We start from the raw sequence: 20564 nt of genomic DNA, 5'->3' as shown, positions 1-20564 counted from the left end.
AGTCTCATGAAGAGCAAGTGCTCAATAGTACTTGAATTGATTTCTCAAATCCGTATCTCTTGCACAAACCAATTTAGTCACCTTCAGACCTAACTATTTAAATGTCTTCTGAATACCTCTACCTACACACTCCTCTCATACTTCAAACTGAACACATCCCAAAACAAAATACATTATTCTTCCCCCAAAGTTGTTTTTCCTGCATTCCTTAGATCAGTGTCCGTGTCACATGATAACCAAATCCAGATACATCGACCTCTTGGGTATCTCCTGACACTTCTCCATCACCATCCCTTCTGAGCTAATTTAGATCGTTGTCATTTTTTATTTTTAGAATTGTTGCCAGTCTTACTCCTGTCTTCAAAAATCCTTGAAAATGATTTTTTTTCTAAAACATGAACCTATTTATACCATTTCTTCCTAATAATCAATTCCAGTTGCCTGTAAGAAAGACTCTATGCTCTTGAGCACCTACCAGGACTTTCATCTGTGCCTACTTCTTCAGCTCCATCTATGTCCTCATCTCCAAACTTCAGTTTTTCATAACTGCTATTCCCAGGATACCCCGGGTGCTCTCCTATCCCTGGAGCCTTGTTGTTCTCTATGCATGGAAAGCACTCCCTCCTCCCAGTTATCCTTCCTTTTGGCAGATTCCTATTCATCCTTCAAAATTCAACTTCTTCCAAACCTCTGACCATTCCCATCCGAGACTGTTAGGGGTTCTATCTTTTACAGACCTCCACAGACTTGGATTGATTGAGCCTTTACCATGCTGCAGGGCATTTTGAAGGCAGGACTGTCTTCTTCATTTCAGTCTCTTCAACAAGCAATAATACTCCCTCTTTGTTTTTGATGAGTGAATGAAGGAATAAATGAGAGAGAGAGAGAGAGAGAAAATGAATGAGAATGAGAATATGAATCATTCTGGGTCAATCCCCACACTTTCTAGACAGGGAAATGGAGTCCCACAGAGGGGATTTGACTTGACAAAACTGAACTAACAAGAGGAGAAGGGGCTGGAACTGCAGGTTTTTATTACAGACCCATCTCTTGTTCTATTTAAATCCAGTCTCTGCTTTATGTCAACCTGTGGAGAGCAGGACCAATAAAATGGCACTGGTCCAATTAAGATAGCATAAAGTATATAAAAACAAAGTGGAGTCACTTATGTCAACTAAAATGGCTGTCAGTCAGCCATGACACTGGTTCAAGGGGAAAATTACCTATGTCACAGTAAACACATCCGGCAAGGAGACACATCTGCCCACGTGGTCAGAGCAGAAATATCTGGCAAAGAGACACATCTAAGATACCTGCATATGTAGTCAGAGTACCAGTGTCTGCAGAACGGGACTGCCCATAGATAGGCTCCTGGGCAAATTCCACACTTGGCATCAGGGGTGCCAAGATATTTATCAAAAAGACCCAGCAGGGTGGACTACACCACTTTCAGGTTATAACTGAGGCAGGGTCCGAGCCACTGCTGAGACAGCCGAGCTCTGCACCCCAGAAATCTACTCCATCCCAGACTGATCTCCCCTGGCATCGGCCGCCGGAAGCTCTGCCCTGCTGGACTGGGGCCTTCGTCTGCCCTACTGCCCACCTGGCTCCGGAGATCCTTCCTTGCAAGACGCTGACAACTCCTTTGCCCACTGTGCTGTCTCTCTGATTTGCTGACTGAGACTGTGGGACTCGGGTTCATTATCCTCCAATTGATTGCTGTGTGTGTATATTTCTCTTAGGTTGTTAGAGTGTGAGTAGGATATTAATGTATGTTGATGTTCTGCTTTGAGTGAACCTACATTCAATAAAAGCTGAGTGAAGAGCTGAGTTTCTTACTGTGTATGTCTCTTCTGTTCCTTGGTGCGGGGCTGCTGAAGCAGGCAGCTAGCCCAGTACTTGCCCTGCTGAATTATAGGAAAGACTGCATCACCGACACACTGGAGACACAACTCTCAGAGCTAATAATCTCACTGTGCTGAGGTTAATTTTTCTCCCCCAGCTCTTGTGTTTTCTTAAGGAAGTACCAACATCCCCCTTTTGACTTTGGGTGTGGCCTTAAGTTACAGGATTCCTTCCCTTCATTGGTCATCCTGACCCCCTTATGAGAAGAGGGGCCTCTCGCTGAAAGGTGTCAACTTTGGACTCCCATTTCCGGCTTGGTGACAGTTTGTTTCTGGAAACCAAGGCGCCTTCAGTACAGCCAGATCGAGAGTGGATTTAAAGTTGGGAGGCACTCTTAACAGTTCGGGATGAAAACTCAGGGCAACGCCCTTAAACTCTACTGGGCGACATTCCACGATAAAAGGCTGACTCAACTCTCCTGCCTATCGGGACTAGTAGGAAGGGCTATTGCTGTCGCTGAGAAGCCAGATGGCAGGACTTGTTCGTTGACCCAGACAGGCGTGGACCCTGAACTTGTGAACGGAGGCGGGGCGCCCTAGGCTGAGCGGGACTCGCGCGCAGGTCTCGTGCTCCCCGGGGCGGTCCAGGGGTGGGACCTCCAGCCACGCCCCCAATCCGCCCTCTGATTGGTCCCTTCGAAACAGGCGGAGGCGATCCGCGGCAAACCCTAAGGCTGCAGAGGCGGCGGTTGGTCAGGGGCGTTGCAGCACCGCACGGAATGAGCCGAGATGTCGTCCCACAGGGTGAAGTGACCCTTCGGCGGCAGCGCTGGTGAGTATTTCCCTGTTTGCTTTATTTTGTCCCCGCGAACTTACATTCGCCTTCTCCGGGCTGCCGCGCCTCAGCCTGCGGGCTCGAGGAATCCCCCGCTCTCGGAGGAGTCGAAGAGGCTGGAGATTGGGACCCTAAGCTACGGGATCCAAGACGCTCTGCGATTGGCCCGCTGCGGAAGTCGCGTTCTCTGATTGGTTCCTGGCGCTGTCTAGGCGAAGTTAGGCCTGCCTTCAGCTGCCCACTCCGGTGCGCCGCGAGGGGCAACAGGTGTGCATGGGCGGCGTGCGGCAGGTGCCGGCGTGCTAGTTTAGGGAAGAGGTATCGAGCCTCTACCACTCGAGCTTTAGCATCCAAACAGGGATCAGAGCCTGAAGCTAGTTTAGGGCCCCCCTGGGCACCCTCATTTCCAAGCGCTTTGAACATGTTGGGTCACTTGATTTCTCCACATCATCCTCGGGAAGAATTGCTGAAGTCACAGACCTTGAATAGAGAGCGGCACAGTCATCTCCCCTACCCTCTCTTCCCTATTTGACCGTCCCAGTCCACGCAAGGCTCAGATCGCTCAGATTGACGGAACAAGGAGATCCGCGTGATGCTTTCCTACTCACACCCCTCGGGTAGCAGGGCTCCGTGGGCGGGGGCTGGGGGTGGGGTGGGAGGGGTGCTTGTAGATTACTTTGTAAACGGGAGGAAAGTTTTGGAGGGCATACTTGCCCATGCAGTCACCCTGGTTCCTAACTAATCTTTTCAAACCAAGGGTTCGAATCATGGATTCAGAGTGCTCGTAGTATATGCATGGTGGAGAAGCCGATTGAATCGTTAATGAGTGAAGAGGTGGCTTTTGCAGGCCCAGTCTAGATCAGAGTTTGGGTTTTGCTTCTTTTGTGTGGAGAGTGCTAATAAATACTGTCCCCAGTTAAGTGGCTTGTGAACTGCTCTCTGATGACGCCTCTTGACAAACGATTAGGAATTGGATTTCTTGCCAGCTCAGATTCCCTCTGGAGGGAGATTGAAATGGATTTGAATGAAAAAGGGGAAACTCTGGTGTAGGAACTAATTCATGTTGTCTGTGATCTGTTTCAAAAACTCATTAAAAACCAGTGTGCAATGAATAGTAGATGTCTACTATTTTGAGATTACCGAATTAAAAGTAATATATTTTTAGCGTGGCAGAGTTGTATGTGGGCTCAGAAATCAGACTTTACTATGTGTGCGAATTTAGGCAAGTTATTTAATTTTTGTAAGCCTAAATTTCCTCCTCTATAAAAGGTGAATAATGGTTCCCATCTTATTGATGCAAGGGCTGTTGTGAGGATGAAATGAAATAACCCATATAACTAGTTGATAGAATGCCTGACGCAGAGCTCTTAGGCCTGTGCTGTTTAATTTGGCAGAGGCAGTGATAGTTATCATTCGCTGATGAACACATGCAAGGCACTTAAAATAGTGTCTGGCTGGTACTAAACACTCTTTATTATCAAATACATTATTACCTAGAATGTGCCAGGTACTGCAGTCTATGTGCTTTACTTACGTTATTGTTAAACCTCATAGACGTGCTGCACTGTAGTTGGTGTTATCGCCATGTTATAGATGAGGAAACTGAGGTTCATAGAAAGGACATAACCTATTAAGGTCCATCAGAATTCAGTCCAGACTGTCTCATTCCCACACCCAGCTGCTTCTTTGCACTGTACTGCCCTTGCATTTATTTTCCCAGCATTAAGCACCTTCTCTGCACAGAGTCGTTTGTAGGGCCCCGGTTCATTTCTGCTGTGAGTATGGGTTTATTTTGATACTTCATTAATTAAGAAAAAAAAAGAAATAACTTGTGATGGTGGATCAAAGTGTGTGAAAAGAGAGTAATAGCAACAATATACATGCTATTACTAAAAAAACTAAACGAGTCCCATGATGTTTAGAGAATTGGTCAGTTCAGAAATGTTTCCTAAATTATATTTTTGCAAAGACATTAGTTTTTGCTTAGTCCTTATATTTTTACTAAACAGCATTCTTCTAGTATCTTTTTTCCTGTAAATCTTTATGGTTCTTCTTTATCCTATGACAGTTGTCCCAATTTCCCCCCTTTGCCCTCCTCTGCCCCGCCCCACCCCCTGCTCCCGCAGCCCATCCCCACGCCATTGTCCGTGTCCGTGGGTCATTCATGCATGTTCTTTGACTACTCCCTTCCCCTTCCTTCCACCATTTCCCCCCACCCCCCCCTCCGTTCCTCTCGCAGCTGTTAGACTGTTCTCTTTTTCCATGTCTCTAGTTCTGTTTTGCTTATTAGTTTATTTTGTTCATTAAATTCCTCTTATACGTGAAATCATATGGTATTTGTCTTTAACCAACTGGCTTATTTCACTTAGCATAATAGTCTCCAGTTCCATCCATGCTGTCACTTTTTCCTGTAAATTTAGTGTAAGTTTGGAGATAAGAGAATGAAATTTAGTTAATTCTGTAATTTTTTTCAAGTCCACTGTTGATGAGGAAAGTAAGGGATTAAGGTTATTATGTATCATAATATTTTACTTTCTTAAAGTAAAACATTTGTATGTATAACTGTGTGTGTTTCAATTCCTGTGTGTGTTGCTCTCTGTGCTTTGATATCCGATATACCTTTACATACCAAATGAACCATGTGAGATATGATAGGATATGAGAAAATAGGAAACTTGAATGTCAGTTTTCTCACTTAAAGCTTCCCTATTTTTAATTGAAATTTAACTGCCATAGAAAATGCCTCAGAAGTAATGTTTACAAGATACAGGCAATAATTATAATTCTATTTCTTTAGCATTTCTCTTTCTAAAAACTCAGAAAGTTTTTTAAAAATATTATTACATTATTACAGAGTGGTTGTTTTAACAAAAAGTTACCATGTATTTTCTAAATGAATTACTAATTTCCAAAAGAACTAGAATGTAATAAAATGTAGCAGATATACTCAGTGTAATTTCACTTTTGATGCTGAAAGTATCTTAGGAATTTACAGTATTATGACCTTTACATGCTAGATAGTGCTGAAGGGCTGACTGATGAAACTTCTGCCTACTGTCACACAGCATACACTTTTCTGTAAGAAAGTGTAATATTAGCTATGGTGAACGGCTCACTTTATATAGTTTTAAACATAATGACTTTTGTTTTCCCTTGATGGATGACTTGTTGATATTTTTGACTCCTAAAATAAAATTGGCTGTTGAAAAAATAGTTTAGTTATATTGAGAAGTTTTCTTTTTTTCACACATGCACAATTTAGAAAACATTGTGATCTAAGTAATATAATTATATGTACTTTTGGTTGCATAAGAGATAATAGACATTTTTTCAGATTAGTAGATATAGCTCTATCATATGTTCTTTGAAGTGGCTAACTAAATCCCCTATATAAATGTCCCATAAGTTATTTGAGCAGTTTCCTGCTAATGGGCACTTAATGTTGTTTTTACAATTTTTTTTTTTTTGAGAGTACATTTATTAAAGCTGGGGACAGTGAAACAAGGAAGGGCTTAGAATAGAAAAAACCACAGGAGAGAGACTAGGCAGGGCTGCTTTGACTCTATTTCTTTTTATTGATTTTTTTTTTTTTTTAGAGGGGGGAGAGGCACATTGATTTTTGTTGTTCCACTTACTTATGCATTCATTGATTGCTTCTTGTATGTGCCCTGACCGAGATCGAACCTGCAACCATGGTTTATCTGACAAGCTCTAACCAACTGACCTACCCAACCAGGGCTATATTTCTTTATATTAGTGTCTGTGTGTGTATATTTTCCATAGAGTCATTTAGTCTGTCATATATGAAGACAAACTGATATTAAGTTCTTTTAAATTTTTGTATCCCTCAAACTTTTATGACATTAATAGTTCTGTCTAATATAAAATTAAGTTATTCAGGTTGAATCTCTGCCAAACGTTGAAAAAGGAAAATTTCAAATAAAAAAGCGAAGTCTCCCAACAATTGAACTTGAACAGTTTTTGTATTTTGCAAGTAATATGTGTGTTTTATTAAACTGTAAGAATATTAGTTCTTTCAGAAATTTTCATTTGGCTTTGGAAGCTGCCTGTCTCTTAAATGAATACACCACAGATTTACTTCATTATTGTTTCATATTACTTTTAGTAATAAATACAACATTTCCTATACTTAGGAGTAATTCCAGCACTAATTTCAGCACTGATTTCTATATAGAAGTAGACGATATGGAATACACCACAGATTTACTTCATTATTGTTTCATATTACTTTTAGTAATAAATACAACATTTCCTATACTTAGGAGTAATTCCAGCACTAATTTCAGCACTGATTTTTATATAGAAGTAGACGATATGGAGACTGTTATTCTCTCAAGGACCTTATTTTAAAAAGTATAGAGTACAGTAAAATTGAAGCATATCTTTCTATATAACCTAAATTGAGGAGGGGGTTCAGGGATGCTTTTTACAGAAATTGAATCTGAAGAATAGGTGGGAGTGAGTCCGGAAGAGGGGAGTGTTCCATGTGGATGGATCATCTTGTGCGAAGGGTTAGAAAGGGGAGAGCACGGTGCTGGGAGGGCCTAAAAGCAGCTCAACAGAGACAAGGCTGATAGGGATTCCCGTGAAGCTTTATTCAGCCGTGGTAGGAAGTCTAGGCTTTATCCTAAAGGCAGTGAAGACCCCGTAGGGGTTTTAAGCATGTCCTCAGGTGGAGTCTGTGAAGATCTGGGGCAGAGAGGCTGGAGCCCTGCAAGGCTGAAAGGGTGGCTGGTGGTGGGGGGGGTCTGTTTGGGTAAACCTGGAGGAAGAGGGGGGTGGCTTCGACTAGAGGGGTGGCTCCAGGTGTTGCGGGGAAAGTTTAGATGTAGAAGCAGCAAGACGTCATGGGTCGTTTTGGCTGAGGTAAGGCAGGGGCCTGGGAATGAGGAGGAGGAGGTGGGGGTGAGGAAAGAATCAGGGATGACCTGGTGACTGGGGGAATCTTGGTGTCATTTCCTGAGATACTAAAGACAGGAAACCTTTGTAAATATTTAAATGAGTGAATGTATGTATGCATTATTTTAAATGTACAAAGGCAGGAGCATCTAATGGTGATGATGGTGAAGACGGTGGTAATAATAGTAAATACATATCACTATAAACTTTGCATCTTCTTTTTAAAGTGTGCTGTGGGAAAGTCGTGCCCTTGTTTGACATGCTGGGCTCGCTGAAACACATTGCTTTCTCTAGGGTAGGTCACACGTCTTGAGCCTCTGGGCAAATCTTCCTTTCTTCACTTAAGCATATTAGTTTCCTTTTACTGCTAGAACAAATAACCACAAACTTAGTGGTTTTAAAACAGCAGAAATTTTTATTTTACAGTTTGGGAAAACAAAATCTGGAATGAGCTAAAAAAGGGATGTCGGTCAGGCTGTGTCACTTCTGGAGGCTCAGAGGCGGGGGAGGGGGGCATTTCTTTCTGCCTCTGCCAGGGGGCGCCTGCATTCCTTGGCTCTTCCTCCATCTTCAAAGCCAGCGGTGTACCCACTCCAGTGTGCCTCTCCCTGCCTCTCCTTCATCGTGATGTCACCTTCTCTCTTTCTGCTTTTGTTCTCGCATCGCCTTCTCTGACTGACCTTTCTGCATCCCTCTTTCAGACTCATTTGATTACCTTGGGCCCACCGGGATAATCTCCCATTTTAAGGTCCTTAATTTACTCAATCTGCAAAGTTCATTTTGCCCATGAAGGCAGTGGATTCACAGGTGATGGGGAATAGGGCATGGCCATCTTTGGGGACCATTACTCTGTCTACCATAAATGTGTTTAAGGGTAATGGAAATGCACTGCCCACTGGGAAGTCACAAACTTCTGCGTAGCACATGGCCCGCACAGTCCTCGCCCCTTGGCGCAGCTCTTCCATCCTGTCCACTTGGACTCTGCCTGAACACCCGTCTTAGTACTGTTTTTCTTAGTGATTCCTCTTCACTTGAACTGCTGGTGCCCTGACTAGTAACCACTGTACATATTTCCCTGTGGACATGTTGAGCGAGAGGCAAAATATCAATTCAGGTTACATAATAAATAAAAATAAAAAATAATAATACCAAAAGAGATCTCCCTTCAGACCCTTGTCCCTTGTGTGGCTGCTTCCAAGCTTTGCTGTCACCTTTCCTTTACAGCAAAAACACTGTGGAGAAGGGAGACAACCCAGTTTTTCCTACAGATTTTCACATTTCTCCTCACGATAGCGTTTCTTAAACTTTAGGCTTACATACTTCTATGAACACTTTCCAACAGCAATCCAGGAACTTAAAAGATACTTGGCCAAGCAATGTACAGAACTAACTCAAAATATGTAGTGTAAAATGCTGTAAATGCAAGTGATTGGGAGAAATGCAATGTGATTCAAAAACTAAAGATGTAATTCATTCAGACTGATCAGGAAGGGCTACTGGGAAGGCGTATGTCAAAGAAGTTGTAACCCTGGATTAGCTGAGATGAGGAATCTCTTCAGCTGTTCCTTCTCTATCCCCTTTGCTGATTCTTTCTCTCTTGTCTAAATTTTGGATTTTCAAAGGACTTGTTCTAAGACCCTTATCACTCACTCCTTTCTTCGTTTCTTTCTTAGATGATCTCATTCTTCCCAGTGGCTTTACCTCCCAAGTATTTGCTGCCAGTTTCTATCACCGGAACTTTTTCTTTAGCTCTAGAATATTATGTCCAAGTGCCAACCTAACATTGTTGCTTGAATGTCATTAATGTCCCCTTAAATTAAACATGACCAAAACAGCACTTTTGACCTATCTGTGCCGTGTTCCATGCTTCAGTCTCTTCAGTTTCCATCATCCTCATCTCAGTAAATGCTACCACTATTTTTTCAGTTGCTTAAGCCAAAAACCTGGGAGTCATTCTTGACACTAATTCTGCCCATCTATCCCTCTTCATTCCTCCATCTCTAACCATGATCAAGTCTTGCTTCTAACTCCAAAATAAATATCAAACCCACCCCCACCTCTCCAGTGGAGACACTGTCAGCCTTCTGGCTCAGCCACCACTGTTTGTCACTGAACTACTGCAGTGGATTCCTAACTCTTCCTCTTCCAGGCTTCTGCCCATCTCACTTCCTGTTTCCCTGGACCTCTCGGTTTGTACCCTCTTTCCTCTTCCCTCATTGTCTCCCTTAGTTCTTGTCCTCACACTGCCGCCCACTCTTCTTCAGTTCCTTCCCCCCTTTAGCCGTTAAACCCATCGTTTCACTCCCATCTTTCTCTTTCATCCTCAGAGAGCTCTTTTAAAACTGTGAATTAGATTATGTTTCTCTCTTGGTTAAAACTCTTCCGTGGCTTCCTGTGGCACTTAGAATAAAATCAGGTTTCCTCAGCATGGCCTTGTGTGATGGCGCTACTGCCTAACTTTCAACCCTGTCCCCAGCCACGCATTCTCTCCGCGCTTCAGCCATACTGGCCTCTTTTAGTTCTTGGCATGCACCAAACTCTTTCTTTGTCAGGAGTTTTTGCAAAAATGATGCTCTATGCATAAAACTCTCCCTTCTTTCTCTCTCTGGCTAATTCCTACCGTTCTTCAAATTCATGCTTTTCCTCCAGCAAAGCCATTACTAACCACTCAATCTAAGTCTAAAGTAGGCCCCTGATGTTTCTCTCTTTGTTCTTTCCTTCAAATCAATGATCATGATTTAACATTGCATATTCATTCTGCATTCACTACATATACAGATTATTAGCTCCATAAGGGCAGTCACATGTCTGGTATGTACATCACTGTCTTTCCTGTGTGCCTAGTTTTTTAGAAGGTATGAGTAAATGCTTGTTGAATAAATGAATGAGTGTACCCCACATGAAAAAACATACATTCTGAACAGTAATAGAGCCACAGAAATGAGCAGACCGATAGGGAGGGAGGGCAGTGAGGAAACAGGCCTAATGGCGCAAAGCACCTCTGTGACATAAATTGCTGAAGACTTTTATTCTAGCAAGAGAATTGTAAGTCACAAATTCACATCTTAGTATACTCCCATTTATGATGTGGGTATTTTAAAACTTTTACTTTTATTTGTAACTATATTTATTTTTATGTTAGTAAAAGAAGCTTTCCAAATTACATTTGATGATTCCTGAGCATTATTTGCCTTGTTTTCTTATCTCTTTAACTTGATAAATTATATAGTATGTGTACTATAATTATGTCTCATCATAGTATTAATCATTACAACTCATTTGTGAAGTGCTAGCTACGTGTCAGGTGCTTTATCTGTATCATCTCATTTAATCATTCCAACAGCCAGGCGAAGGGGGAGGGGTGTCCCATTTTTCAAATAAGAACACTGAGGCTCAGAGAATTTAACTACCCCAAGGTCATATAGCTAATATTTGCTACAGCTGGAATTCCTACCAGATGTCGCTGCTACTTTCTACTACTGCTGTAGTGTCTTTATGGTGAGTTATTTTAGTATACATAAAAATATATGAAATATGTTTGGTATGAATATAGCATTTCTGTTTTCTCTATTAGGCAATTAGGAAATATTTTAACTATTTAAAGTTGATGTTGTTTTTTTAAATTTCCTGAACAAATCAAGGAAGCTATCTTCTTCAGCTATTTTTCTAAATAAAGCATTAAAAAATGATGAAATGTTTTTTGACATCCAGAAAGCCATATTATAGCACCTGCGTTCTCACCACTTAACCTTGAAATAAAAGCTCGCCAGCACTGTTGCAAGGCCTCTGCATTCCTCCCCAATCTCATCTTCCTCCCCCTCCTCCTCAGTAATAACTACTCTCCCAGCATTGGCATTTATCATCTCCTTGCAGCTCATGTATCTTGCCAACAGTCTGGTGGCTGAGTGCCGAATGTACGCATGGCAGTGGTGTTTAATGTTATTATTTTTCTGAAGTAACTTAGCTAATGTCTGCTTAGTGTTTTGCCAGTTTTTAAAAAATTGACCCCCATTTGCACTAGAACCAAGTCATGCCACCTCATGCTCTGTCTATACTTAAAATGTGGGTGAGGAATAAAAATGCACTCAGTTTCAGAGCCTGCAGCCATGAGACAAAAGGTCAGTTCAGCAGGTTGGCATTTTCTCCTATCATGCTCTGAAGTCTAATTGGTATAAAGAACCCACCATAAATAACTGTGAGGACCTCATGACTGAAACTTTGTAAGATGAGTGGGTTAGGCCCAAATCCAGTTTAAGTTTCAGGTGGATGATTACATTCCGTGTTTCTCATTTCCCCCAGGTTTAAAAATCAAGCGTAGTGGTCCTCCCTTCTGTGCTCTGTGGGCGCTCCTTGTCTCGTGAAAGGCCCCCAGCAGGGCCAGAATATGCGAAGGTCAGACTTGGTCAGGTGAGAGGTTCCCTCCACCCCCTCCGCCCATCCACAGCTAAGGGAAAAGACCTCCTCAAGTTGGCAAAGACTTGAAGGAGGCTTCTCCAAAAGACACAGACAAAAACAAAAACAAAATTAAGCCAATAAGCTGGTAATTATGATGTAGCTTCAAAAATAAAGTTTTGTGATTGGTTTATGGGAGAAAGTAGAGATCAAGACGTTCAAGGAAGGTAGGAAAGGAGAAAACAGGTAATAAAGTGGGTGAGAAGCAATCAGGAATTGTGATCGTGGTGAAGATGAAAACTGGGCTACCTGTAGAAAAGACGGGACTCTTGGGACTAAATGCCTGAGGCACAAAAATGGTTTATAAGGGGAACAGTGAATGACTAGAAAATGTCAGTTAGTATCTGGGACAAATGAGTACTCATAAATTAATTAATGATTCACTGATAAAAATCTCATCAGTTTGTAAAGTTTTTTTTATAAAAGCATATATTTGTGTACATGATGGTTGGTATTTTTTGTTGTTGTTGTTCTTATCAGAGTACGTTATAACTTACCTGAGTACTTGTCTGAATATTTTATTAAAAAGTTTCTTTTTAAAGGTAAGCCTGGTGGCTTTCTTTGTCATCATAAAAGTAGTTTTTCCACTACACAAGAGGCATGATTCAAAAAACTTTCTACTAAAGTTCAAGTGAGTGAAGATTATGTGCAAATTCTTTGTTTCTTTCATAAACCTATTTTGTTGAATTTTCCATAGAAAGTGCCACGACCAAACATTCTTGTGATAGCTTCTTTGTGAAAGTGTCACTGTTCTTGATTCGCACACAGCTTATAATTTAGGTCTTCTTTTGTTTTGGGTTGGAAGTTCCAACTGTTAAAGCTCTTGTCTGATTATGTGGAACTCCTTATGTTAATGGGAGCAACTTCTGTGCTGCATTTTTAAAAAATGGGCTCGGAAGCTTCTTACTGTGGATCTTTGTTGGGGACAAAGGATTATTTATGCTAAAGGAAAATGTATTCCCCCACTGACTTAGCTCGTGGGAAGCATAACAAGCTCATTAGTAATGCTCAGTTGTACTTTGTCCTTTTGCCATGGTAGACAGGGGGAGAAATGACATCAAAAAGGACATTCTGCTATCCTTTGCCTTCCCACAAAGAAAATATGATGTAATATTAGAGTTTTCAGTTAGGTTTAGCTCAAGTTCAACTTTAGTACCAGAAGAAATGCTCCTGAAAGGAAGGTGGTATGTGTAGTTGGCCACTGTGCATGAGGTATGTCTGGTGTAATTAAGAGAAGAAAATAACTTTTCCTCAGGAATCAAAAGCATTATAGCCTTATACAGTGTTTTAGATTTTTTTTCCTTAGAATTTTTAAATGGTGGTTTACAATAAAAAATAGCTAGTGTATTACGCTGCTGTAAGCAATTAAAAGCCCTAGGTTTTATATAGTCTGATTATTCTGAGTGTTTTGGAACTCTTCACTTTTTTTCCTTCTGAAAATACATTAAAAAATTGTATTAACCTAACTTAATTAAAGTTGTGGTTGTCTTTCTGGTAGATTTCAGGAAGAGTATTTTGGAGCTAAATTATGCTTTTTCTTTTTTTTGTCTTTAGCACCTCATGGAAAAAATAACTTATGAAAAATTATAGAAAGGCATTGAGTGTTGTTTCATAGTTAAAATTGATGTTTATGTCTATCACCTTGTCATCTGGCAAAAGAAGCTCACAGTTAAGCTTGTCAATTTATATAAAGTCCTGAAAACTTTTATGACCTCTACGTAAAGATCAGATGAGAGATACTTGACTTTTAGTATCAGTTGTTATGACATATGTATTTATATAATGTTTCCAGAGGGAAATTCTGGGAGACTTTTATTTGGCTAAGTTTTATTGTTAATTTTATTTTACTAGCCAGAAGCTTCAAGAATGACTTTGAAGCTAGATGTTTCAAGACTTGGCTTGCTTGCAGTCATATAGTTAGTGAGAGCTCCAACCACACAGTATTTTCTTTTTTGGTAGATTACCAAATTGAAAAAGAGAGAGAAGGAGAGACAGAGACAGAGCACTAGGACTTTTGAGCCACAGTACCCCGTTTCGTCTGTTGCATCATTTATCTGTCCTGGGGGAAAAAGAAGAATCACTTTGATACTGTTGCCACAAACTAGATATTACAATGTGTTCCAGGTTTTCCTGTTTCGAATGAACAGTACTTTTATGAAGAAGCTAGGAGCAATTATTGAATTCTTATATAGGCAACTGATTCTAATTAGAAGAAAAAGCTTTAGGTTTTCAGTCAAATAGAGTAAAACAAGTTCCTTGTGATTTGAGGGTTTAGGGGAGTGGGAAAGTGCCATTGTCTGTATATTAATGTTTTGTTCTATTTTCAGAAAAGCAATTTCATTTCAATGTTAATGACCATGCAGCCTGCAATTCAAGTAAGTGGTTGTTTTCTTTTTTTTTGAAAAATATTTTTATGAGATTAGTATAATAAAATTAGAATAATTAGTCAAATACTAAAATTATCAAAATGTTTTTTATTGTGCTAGTTTTTTAAGCATCAAATTTTAATAACAGCAGTACTATACTTTGACTTTCTATTTCTGAAAGGATTTTGATTCTAGGCTTATACTGAATATTTATAAGAATCGAAAATACCTTAGGGTTGGTGGGTCCATCTTGTTTATATATCTCTGGGAAAAGAATTGACTATTTTGTAGTTTTCCTGTCATTACAATTTAGTATATATTTGTAGTTAAAAAGTTTTCAGTGAAAAAATGTAATTTTTTTAATTTTAGATAATTGTACATGTGCCTTATAGTGCCTGTAAATAACCAATTATTAAAATTTGAAGGGTGGTATTTTTTTCCTTTTTTTCTTTTTTCTCTTTTTTTGGTGGGGGGAGGCAGCATGAAGATAAGGAGAATGGTCTTACATTTGAATGATTTCCAGAGTTGGTACAGTATTTGCTATATTATTCTGATATCCTTTTAAATTTTCTTTCTTTTGCTATAAATAACACATGATTGACTACTCACTTAAGGACCAAATCACATTGAAGGTCTACCTAGAAAGATGCAAGCAGTTGATAATAAAATTTGCTGGAAAAGTGAAACTTCTAGAGTCCATCAGACTTCCTTTCTGATCCTCATTCTGCAGTGCTGATTGTGAGATTTTGGGAGGTTATTTTACTTTTCTGAATGTGTGCTTCTGTACCCCTAAAGTGAGGATAGTAGCCCTTACTTTGATGGTAGTGGTGAGGAATCAATGAGATAGCATGCACAAAGTGCCTAGTGGCATGTGTATTGCATAATAGGCACTGGAGAAGTTGGTTGTATCATTTGTACAACAAAACTGTCAAGATGTATAACTGGAGAGTATACCTGTGTGGTGCAAGTATTTTTCTTTTTCCCCTCCCTTCTTTTCTTTCTTTCTCCCCTCCCCCTTTTTTTTTTAAATTAAGAAAGGAGGCTTATCAAGCTAGCAGTGGGTGATAGACCAGAGAAGAGAATTTATCAGATGGCTGAGGACAACTCTAAATGTGACCTCGCTCGTACTCTCTCCTATGCTGTGCAGCTCTGCCCCTCTTCTCTGCCAGTAGAGAGTTCTATGGCTCTGTTTTTCTGTTGCTGTTTGGGAGCCCATGGCAGCCTCCCGGATGGGCTCATTCTTTCCCTTTGGGTCTTCTCAGATCCATCATGAGTCTGATCAGAAATTCTTCTTACTCAAAACCATTTATTATCTGATTATTCTTTGCGTTCTCTTTTTATCCAAGTCTCGTAAATGTCATCAGGTTCATGCTGATTGCATATTTTTTGATTCCTTATAGTGTGCTTTTTTATTATTTCCACATCAACCATGCTTTTTCTTATTTCTACACTAGTGGCTGTTAATTGTTTCTTAACTCGGTGGATATTTTCAGTTTTGTCTTATAGTTTTATGAAACCTTCTCTAATCTAGATTCTGCAAATTCATCTTTATTAATTCTTTTCTGAGGACATCCTTGACATCTCTCATGGAAACTTTTGCTTCTTTGACTGATGAATGTGGGAACTTTCCAGGATTTTCCCCCCTTTCTCTGCTAACTGTATTAGATAGGTATCTAGGTATTCATAAATGTTATTCATAAATACCTTACAGAGAGGAGATATCCAGTAATCCAGTAAATAGCTATTATCAGTTGGTTTCTTATTAATTTAATACATTAAGACCTTGTTTTGTTTTGTTTTTATCTTTCATTCTGCCTAGTATATAAACACAATCTAAAAACCATGCATAATAGTTCCTGATCTCTTTTGGGTCTTAGTCCTGTTTTGAGAATCTGACAAAAGCTATGAACTCCCCGCTCTGAGAGAAAGGGGTTTAATTTTGTCTAAATGTAAGCAAGTTTATGTACCTTCTCAGGTTCCTCTATAGACTGCTCATGGATTAAGAATTTCTGCAATGTGACAATTTTCTGCATGTTTGAGAACGACTTTTATACATGAAGTTTTTATTATTAACGTCTCACTTTTAGCAACATTAATATTCCTCTGACTAGCCCAGGTTATTTGAGGATATTTTGCTTGCAATAATAGTAAAATTGAGATACCCTTCTCTTCCTAACGTGGGGAGAAATTAGAATGTCCTTTGTTAATGTTAGCTTCTTCATTTTCACACATAATTGTTCAAAACCAGTGGTTAAAGGACAAATAACATATTCCATCGACTATAAGATACTATTGACTGTAAGATGGATCTTGATTTTGATATCTGACATTTGCTTATGTCTACTCCTTAATTATACCAAGAACTATTTTTGACTGAATAGCGTGTGCTAGGTATTATACTGCATTCTGGGATTACAAACAGTATTAAGACATGCTTATGAAGGGCAGATTTCGATAGTAAATCTTTGCTGTACTGCCTTTGAAATAATTTTAAGAGAATTCAGGAAAATAACATCGTGTCTTTTTCCTAAAACTCCACTGCCTCTGCCACCCCCATCCTGAGCAGATGCCCTTCTCAGCTCACGTGAGCATAGTGACACCCTCCCCTGGGACCTTCCCCCCTCGCCCCCAGTGGATACCCTCCTTATAGCCTTCTCAGGGTCTGACACCGTGCACAGGACGGTCCCCATGGGTGGACACCGTCTCACTTCCCTCAAGCTCTGACTCTTCTTCTCAAGCTACCCTCCTGCCAGAACCCCCATCACTTCACTTGGGCTCGATACCCCTTTCTGCATTGAGAACTGATGTCTTTTCTCTAAATAATCTTGTAATAAAGCCTTTGTAAAATTTTAAAATTTTACAAGTGTTAGTTTAATAGTACATTTATGTCACTATTTAAACAGGGGTTGCTCAGGAAGTATTTTTGGCTCTGCAAGTCAATAGGCAAAATCAAGGCAATTATGTACATACTTATATAATGATCCATTTTCTACTGTAAAAATCATACTTGGCTTATGGGCCATGCAAAATCAGATGACAGATGAGATTATTTAGAAATTTTTTAAGATACCACTCTTATTATGATTTAAAGTTTACAAAATACCATTTATACATTTATTCAATCCTTTATCTATTATTCAACAAATGTTGCTAAACCCAATGCTTGATGTACAAAGATGTATCCTGTAAGACAGTGTTTATTAACCCATTTTACAGCCAAGATGCTGAGACTCTGGTCAAGTAACTTATTAAACTTATTTAACAAGTGAAATAAGACTATAACTTGTTGATTTTTATCCTCTTGGCTTGATAGTAAGATCTGTTAACTAATTAGGGGTTCACTTACATTTACCAAGATATGGAATATTGAAAATGACTCAAGTATCTTTACTACTAGTTTGCTTCTCTTATATACTTTCTGTGAGCTGCTGCAGTTTTGTATACGTTGTATTATATATGGTCTATAATTCATCATTTAAATATAGATGTGGGTTATGCTGACTTAACAAGGTCGTATCCCTTCGTTTGGTTGGTGGTTTCTCTAGGTATGGTTTGGAGAAGACCTGCCTCTGAGTCCGCGGAGCCCTCTGACCCCCAGGCACGGGCCAGGCTTGGCCGATGTTTGTCAGTACGATGAGTGGATAGCTGTAAGGCACAAAGCCACCCTGTTGCCCATGCAAGAAGACCTGTCAATCTGGTTATCTGGTTTATTAGGTAAGACTGGAAAAGATACTCAAAATTATACTCTCTTATTGAGTAAATATTTCTCGAGAACCTTATTCTTTGTCAACGAGTGATTGTTGCAGAGGCTGTGGGATACACTAGTGAATGAAGCATTCAATGTCCTCACAAATCCTTGTTCTCACAAATCTTATATCCTAGCTGGGGAGATACTCGGTTTCACCCTGACCCTTTGGGCTTGAATAGTAATGAGGTTAGTGGTTGAAGATGTCAGTAAGCTTTGAATAATCAAAATTTTCACTGTTAATGTTAAAATCTTTTTTTAGACATAGGTCTAATTGGGATCTATATTTTACTGATTATTTTCCCCCACTTAATCTTGTATGAGGCATGAGATTCTGAGTGGAGTTCACAATGCAATTGAAATGATTATTCTTTCTCAGGCACTGAGAGGTGGAGGCACATGATACCCAGGAGGAAATGCCAGGTTGGAGAATGGCTGGCATCATATTGCTTTGCTCAGTTAAAGACAACGATAAGAGCCCTGACAGGCGTGGCTCAGTGGGTTGGGCATCATCCCACAGAGTGAAGTCAGTTCCCCATCAAGGCACAGGCCTGGGCTGCAGGTTCTGTCTCCAGCTGGGGTGTGTCCAAGAGGCAAAGCGATCGATGTTTCTTTCCCACAGTCATGTTTCTCTCTGTCTCTTTCTCCCTCCTTTCCTCTCTCTAAAAACAAACAAATACAATTTTTAAAAAAAACATGATAAGTGCTCTGAACTTTCTCCGCAGAAAAAAATTCTTGTAAAACACAATTTCATGTAAAATTGCAAGGTTTTTGTGAAAAGGAATATGGAAAGCTCATCCATGGCCTTCCGAAGATAATTAAAAACACAGCAAACACGTGCTTCATATCTGGTATCCGTTTGATTTAGGGGAAAAAAAAATTAAAGATTTTATTTATTTATTTTTAGAGAGGGGAAGGGAGGAAGAAAGAGAGGGAAAGAAACATCAATGTGTGTCTGCATTTCGAGTACCTCTTGCTGGGGGACCTGGCCTGCAACCCAGGCATGTGCCCTACATTGGGAATCGAACCAGCTACCCTTTGGTTCGCAGTCTGACACTCAGTCCACTGAGTCACACGAGCCAGGGCTGATTTAGAAAATTTTTTAAAAGTTTATTAAGTAATAAAGCTTCTATGGAAGGTATTTTAGAAGTGAAAAGTTAGTATTCTCTCAGTGTTCGTTATGTTACTGTCTTTCATTTTTAAGTTGCATTAGAGTCCTTCTTTATAGAGAATTTTTCTTTTTCTTGTGTAAGCAGCAATAATGTGCAATGAATAAACACTTAACCTTAATGGTGACTATTAAAATAGTCACCATTAGAACCAAAAGAACTTTGGTCTTTTAAAAATGAAATAAAAGACATGCCAATTTTCTTCTCTTTTCTTTCTGTACTTCTACATCACAGGCATTTTGGTTTCAGTTGTTATTTTTTAATTTGACATTTTCTGCTGTTGTAAGTGTACCTTCTAAGAGTGAATGATTGTATCAGCCCTAATCTAATTATATTTAATTAAATTTTAACCATACTATTTGAATTTACTATTTCTAGAAGAATCTCAACTTTGGAATATGTTTTTAGGTATTGAAATTAAGGCAGAAAGATTATTGGAAGAACTTGATAATGGGGTACTGTTATGCCAGCTGATTGATGTTCTTCAAAACATGGTGAAAACATGCAACTCTGAAGAACCAGAGGTAAATAGATGTTTGACAGTGGTGATTTTATACCTTGGTGCCTACTAATTTGTTTCTGTTCATTTCTTATTATCGCTACAAGATTATAAATTTCCACCCCAACTATCTGTAAGACCTTGGATAATTTACTTAACCTTTTTGAGAATATATAAAACTGTTCTTACTTGTAAAGTGGAGGTATTAACATTTACCTTGTAGAATTTATTTGCAAGGATTCAGCAAAATTAAGTGAGACATCTACAGATGGTGTTCAGTTAGTGCCTAGTGCATAGTGAATACCCAGTAGTTAGTTCTTCCTGAGACAAGAATACAGGTGGTTGTGAGAGTTAAATGAGAAAAGAGCTTGTGGTGGGTCCTGGTACATGGTTAGGAGCTATTATCATCTTTCATTCTTCACATATTGTGTTGAGGAGCAAGTTCTATAAACATTGGTTGAATGAATAATAATTTTTTTAGCCAGTTTCTGTTGACCCTCAAGTTATGATATGAAGTAGTAAGGTTTTCTCTCTTTTCATCAAACATGGGTGTTTTCACATGGCGTCTGGGCATTCACATGGTGATGGCAAAGTATGAAGTGGTATCATCTTTCTGGGGGACAGTAGGTGACGCACACACACATACACACTGAAAATAAAGGCCATCATAAAAAAGGTGAAGGAATAAAGAAGTACACGTTGATAATTACCACAGAGTCACCGGAATGTAAAGT

General features: G+C 39.6%; 1 protein-coding gene across 2 annotated transcripts in view; it reads left to right on the top strand.

Moving 5' to 3' along the window:
• Positions 1 to 2609: 2609 nt before the first annotated feature.
• Positions 2610 to 20564, top strand: part of GAS2L3 (growth arrest specific 2 like 3) — a 32472-nt gene continuing 14517 nt past the window's right edge. The window contains exons 1-4 of one of the 2 annotated variants that reach the window (XM_054574472.1): positions 2610 to 2676; positions 14379 to 14426; positions 17963 to 18131; positions 19740 to 19855. In XM_054574472.1, the coding sequence (XP_054430447.1) occupies positions 14397 to 14426; positions 17963 to 18131; positions 19740 to 19855 (315 nt within the window). In that variant the 5' untranslated portion in view covers positions 2610 to 2676; positions 14379 to 14396. Of the gene's footprint in view, positions 2677 to 13199; positions 13264 to 14378; positions 14427 to 17962; positions 18132 to 19739; positions 19856 to 20564 lie in introns of those variants that run through there. The other variant, XM_054574471.1, reaches the window with a different exon arrangement.

Source organism: Pteronotus mesoamericanus, unplaced genomic scaffold (assembly GCF_021234165.1).
Source record: "Pteronotus mesoamericanus isolate MK-2021 breed Mesoamerican mustached bat unplaced genomic scaffold, CSHL_Meso_final contig_263, whole genome shotgun sequence".
NCBI classification, from domain to species: domain Eukaryota; kingdom Metazoa; phylum Chordata; class Mammalia; order Chiroptera; family Mormoopidae; genus Pteronotus; species Pteronotus mesoamericanus.
This window is presented reverse-complemented; position numbering and strand designations above follow the sequence as displayed.